The sequence below is a fragment of the Nansenia antarctica genome (genome assembly GCF_963989245.1).
Source record: "Nansenia antarctica genome assembly, chromosome: 7".
Classification (NCBI taxonomy): domain Eukaryota; kingdom Metazoa; phylum Chordata; class Actinopteri; order Argentiniformes; family Microstomatidae; genus Nansenia; species Nansenia antarctica.
This window is the reverse complement of record NC_137677.1, coordinates 3,306,629-3,312,129: the sequence shown is the minus strand read 5'-3', so window position 1 is coordinate 3,312,129 and position 5,501 is coordinate 3,306,629. Positions and strand designations below refer to the sequence as shown.

At 49.1% G+C, this 5,501-nt stretch overlaps 1 protein-coding gene across 1 annotated transcript in view; it reads left to right on the top strand.

Moving 5' to 3' along the window:
* The window catches only part of wwtr1 (WW domain containing transcription regulator 1), a gene marked incomplete at its 3' end in the record, with an annotated part of 18,530 nt that extends 14,097 nt beyond the window's left edge, over positions 1 to 4,433 (top strand). The window contains exons 4-6 of the mRNA XM_080535997.1: positions 2,616 to 2,743; positions 3,893 to 4,008; positions 4,249 to 4,433. Of these exons, the coding sequence (XP_080392123.1) occupies positions 2,616 to 2,743; positions 3,893 to 4,008; positions 4,249 to 4,433 (429 nt within the window). The remainder of the gene's footprint in view (positions 1 to 2,615; positions 2,744 to 3,892; positions 4,009 to 4,248) is intronic.
* Positions 4,434 to 5,501: the final 1,068 nt, after the last annotated feature.

Genomic DNA, 5,501 nt, shown 5'->3' with positions numbered 1-5,501 from the left:
TGAGAGAGGCCTGGTCTATTCCCAGCCTTCCTGTTGAGACTGTTTACCCCAGCCCAGCCCGCCCGCCAGACCAGAGAGGTCAGTCAGTCAGTCAGTCAGTTCCTCAGCCACCCTCCCCTCTTCCAAGCCCCCCCCCCCCCCCACTGCATGATGACATCACAGCAGTTTCCCAGAAGCCATCTGGAGTGGACAGGAAACCGAGACCCTCTTCAACCGGACAGATGTCGGATTGTTTGGGTACTTAAGAGAAATAGCGAGTGTGCGCACACGCACGCTCAGGTGGTTATTAAGGGACAGGAATAGGTCTGTGATGGGAGACTTCACCCAGATGTGTTGGTAGTAGGCTAGTCAGATCGTTTACAGTTTACAGTTTACAGTTCCACCAAATAGCCCACGTCTTTAATCCTGTCAGACCTACCTGAAGTGTTAAGACTAAAGGGGAAAAGGGTTGGCTTAGTTAGACGAGGATAAAACAACCACATTCGGACCGTTTCAGGGTAATAAAGAGTATTTTCGGGCATAGTGGGTCATAAAGTAAGCATTAGTTAGTGGTGCCCCTAGTGGTGGAAATGGTAACTGCTCTTTAAGAGCTGTTTTGGTTCCAGTCGTTCTTACAGGAAAGACTCACAGAAAGAGTCTAAAAGTATTTACGTTGACCGAGTCGACCCTGAGAGAGAGAGAGCACGACCTTCACTGTTTACAACCTGGGTGTTTTAATCATCTGTCCAGGCAATGACCTCATCCAGGAAGTGTTTACCTTTACCCAGAAGCCCCTTGGGCCCACCCTGAGTAGTTCTGGCTGGGCTTATAGGCCTGTAGGGTTGGCCAAGGGGAGAGTCGTGACATGGTCTGAGAGGTGTGTGTGCGTGAGTGCGTGAGTGCGTGAGTGCGTGAGTGTGTGAGTGTGTGAGTGTGTGAGTGTGTGTGCGTGAGTGTGTGTGTAGTGTATACACAGACACTTTTACCTCAGGTAACAGAGTGAAACATCTGTGTTTCTCTTCCTGGATCGAATGTCAGGAATGTGGTGTTGGCAGGAGCGGCTCTGTTTTCCACTGTCCTTCTCTAGAACGTTCTGCTGTCTGTCGATCCCCACAGAGAGAGACTTTGAACTGTGCGTGTGTGCGCCTGTCTACCTGTGTGTGTGTGTGTGTGTGTGTGTGTGTGTGTGTGTGCGTGTGTGCCTGTCTACCTGTGTGTTTGTGTTTGTGTGTGTGTGTGTGTGTGTGCCTGTCTACCTGTGTGTTTGTGTTTGTGTGTGTGTGTGTGTGTGTGCCTGTCTACCTGTGTGTTTGTGTTTGTGTGTGTGTGTGTGTTTTTGTGTGTGTCTGTCTACCTGTGTGTTTGTGTGTGTCTGTGTGTGCCTGTCTACCTGTCTGTTTGTGTTTTTGTGTGTGTCTGTGTCTGTGTGTTTTTGTGTGTGTATGTGTCTGTGTCTGTGTCTGTGTCTGTGTCTGTGTCTGTGTCTGTGTCTGTGTGCGTGTGTGCACGTGCATGCGTGCGTGTCTCGACTACCAGAGCTCCAGTGTCACACCCTCACACTTCTCGGCTTTCTCATAAAGCCTTCCTGCAGCAGGCTGGAAACCCCCGTCCTGTTCCGCCCGTGTCTGTCCCTCCCAGCCTCTCTGTCACATGAATGAGCAGCAGAGGCTGGGTGAATGGTGCTTCACGCTGCTGTCTCTCAGGTGACTGCTGCTGTAGGAGCTGGTCCTGGCCCAGGGATGGAGGGAGGGAGGGAGGGAGGTGAGGGGAGGGAGGGGAGGGTGACACTGATACAACCACACAATCAGTGTCAGGGAGCGGGGCAGGAGAAGGGTAGCCTCCCCCCCCCCCCCCACCTCCCTCTTTGCCTACAGAAGACACAAAGCCCTAACCTCGCACTCTCCCGCACCTTTGTGTGTGTGTGCAGGCGTGCGTGTGTCTGTGTGTGTGTGTGTGTGTGTGTGTGTGTGTTAGGCTAAGCTAGGGTTATCTTTTTTTTCGCTGAGTGGGGCAGTCCCACTCATATTTTTATTTTTATTGACGGAGACAGTAGAGATTTTGACAGGAAGGATGGGTGAGAGAGAGAGAGGAGGGATGACATGCAGGATATGTCCGCGGCCGGAATCGAACCGGGAAGCCTGCGGTTACATGGTCTACGCTTAACCCGCTACGCCACCTAAAGCGCCCCGAGCTAGGGTTCTCTGTGCAGGGGAAAGACAACACCTGTAACTGACGCTGTGGCCCACTTCTTCTAAGACTCTCAGCCAATCAGGGCCGTGCAAACGTGCATCTCTGAATCAGACAGTTACTCCAATGATTTCCTCCCATAACGACTATTTGAGGAGATTCTTCTTCTGTGGTCCCTTGTTTGGAGACTTCTGGTTTCCACCCACTTCCCAAGTGTTCACACAACTTATTCTTGCCCAAAACTGAAACTTTTGTTAAAATTGTTGAAAAGAATTCTAATAATGAGCACGATTTAAGTAATCTCTATCTATCCCCCCCCCCTCCTCCCTCCTCCCTTTCTATTGCCCCCCCCTCTACCTTTTTTCCTGCAATCCATCCTCACCCCATTCCACCCTCCTCCTCTCTCCCTCTGTCTCCCCCCCCCCCCCTGGTCTTCTGATTCTCCCCAGGAGGTGGCGCTGTGTAGGCAGCTTCCCATGGACTCAGAGAGCATGGCGCCGGTGCCCACCGGGTCCAACCCAGCGCCCATGACCCAGGGGAACATGCCCACCAACGGCTCTGACCCCTTCCTCAACAGGCAAGTGCTCCTCTCTCTCTCTCTCTCTTTTTCTCTCTCTCTCTCTCTCTCTCTCTTTCTCTCTCTTCTCTCTCTTTCTCTCACTTCTCTCTCTTTTGCTCTCTACTCTCTCTCTCTTTCTCTCTCTTCCCTCTCTCTCTCTCTCTCTCTCTCTTTCTCTCTCTTTCTCTCTCTTCCCTCTCTCTCTCTCTCTCTCTCTCTCTCTCTCTCTCTCTCTCTCTCTCTTCTCTCTCTTTCTCTCACTTCTCTCTCTTCTCTCTCTCTTTCTCTCTCTTCCCTCTCTCTCTCTTCTCTCTCTTTCTCTCACTTCTCTCTCTTTCTCTCTCTTCTCTCTCTCTTTCTCTCTCTTCCCTCTCACTCTCTCCCTCTCTCTTTAGTTTTGTCTTATGTTTTCCTCCCTCTCTCACCCTACTCTCTACTCTTGGTCCCTATTCCCCCTCCTGTCTTTTGTCTCACTTCTTCTTCCCTCTCTCTCCTCTCCTTTCTTTCTACCTCTCCTCTCCTCCACATGATGATCTGTCTTCTCTGGGTTGGGATAAGGGTTAACCCGGATGTAATGGGTTGGGCTGCAACGTTTGCAGGAAAAAGCGCTATACAAATAAAAACGTATTATTATTATTATTATTGTTATTATTTGTTTGTATAGCGCTACTTTTCCTGAGGACGTTTCAGCTCAAAGTGCTTTAACATATCCACACAGCATAAAAACAATAATAGAACATTATAGTAATCAATAAAACACACAATAGCAATAATATCAACTATATAACTGAGCACTTTGAGCTGCAACGTTTGCAGGGAAAGTGCTATACAAATAAACGTTATTATTATTATTAATAATGTGTGCGTGTGGCTACAGTGTTCCATAATGTGTGCATGTTCCATAATGTGTGTGTGTGTGTTCCATAATGTGTGTGTGTGTGTGTTCCATAATGTGTGTGTGTGTGTGTTCCATAATGTGTGTGAGTGTGTGTGTGTTCCATAATGTGTGTGCGTGTTCCATAATGTGTGCGTGTTCGTGTTCCATAATGTGTGTGTGTGTTCCATAATGTGTGTGTGTGTTCCATAATGTGTGTGCGTGTTCCATAATGTGTGTGTGTGTGTGTGTGTGCATGTTCCATAATGTGTGTGTGTGTGTTCCATCCACAGCGGTCACTTCCAGCACTCCAGGGAGCAGAGCACAGACAGCGGTCTGGGCCTGGGCTGCTACAGCATCCCCACCACCCCCGAGGACTTCCTCAACAACATGGAGGAGATGGACACAGGTAGGCCGGGAAACACACACACACACACACACACACACACAGAGATGGACACAGGTAGGCCGGGAAACACATACACACATACACACACACACACACACACACACACACACCACACACACACACACACACACCACACCACACCACACACACACACACACCCCCCCCCCCCCCCCCCACACACACACACCCCTCTCCCACCCTCTGCCTCACCCCTGTCCCTCCCTCCCGTCTCCCCCCCAGGTGAGAGCATGGCGCAGGGCGGCAGTATGAACGTGCCGCAGCACAGCCGCTTCCCCGACTTCCTGGACTCTCTGCCGGGCACCAACGTGGACCTGGGCACCCTGGAGGGCGCCGACCTCATCCCCATCCTCAACGACGTGGAGTCGGTCCTCAACAAGAGCGAGCCCTTCCTCACCTGGCTTTAGACAAGACACACGTATCACAGACACAGCCCCATGCACTCACACACACACACACACACACACACACACACACACACATGTTCACACACACACACACACACACACACACACACACACACACGTTCACACACACAGACACATGCGCTAGAAGCTCCCAGACGCCCAGCAGGATGAAAAAGACTCACTCCACATATCTAAAAGACTCTTAACATCTGTGCTACCTTCCTTTCTATTCTAAATCAGCGTATCTCTCTCTCTCTCTCTTTCTGACGTCCTTCTCTTCTCTCCATGTGTAACATTTGCGCATCGGTTTTATCCATCTGTCTGTCAGCGCACTGCCAGACGAGACACACCACATATCCCTCGGAGTTCAGAACAAAAGAGATAAAACGCTACGTTCCAATAGCCACGCTAGTATACCACGTAGAACCAGGAAGTGTGTTGTTGTCCTAGGTGGTATACTAGTACAGACATTGAAACACAGCCTTAAGAGTATTAATAACCAAAGCCGTGAGAGAACAAAAACAGAACATTTGTTAAAATGGTGAACGAACAAAGTCGGAGGTGATTTAAGACATTTCCACCTACTACCCTTGTTTTGGAACTATAATTGATATTTTTATTAACATCATTCCTATTCTCTTGGGGTGACTTTAACTTTCGATGTGGAGCAATTATACTTTGGAGAACACAGATTGGTATCCAGTGGTATTTTCTTTTGCCATAAACTGTGCTATCAAAACATTATGCAGGGAGGCTTTATTGCCAGCAGGTGGCGCTATTGCTTAAGCTACTGTAGTTGTTCTAAAATGGCTACAGGGTTGTAGGTTGGGTCCTGTATGTAAAATGGACCACTTGTGGGCCCTCAGCACTGTAAACTGTTTTATGTAACAGGTCGTTTAGTGCCAAACAGTTCAGCGGTGCTGGGTTCAGAATATTGAGCTCCATTGGCTGTGTTGGTTCTGTCGGTTCGGCTGACAAACTATCGTGGCGTTAGAATTATAAGGTTCTATCTCCGTTTTTGTCAAAATTGAGTTTTTTACATAATCTGATCCATTAGGTGTTTATTAA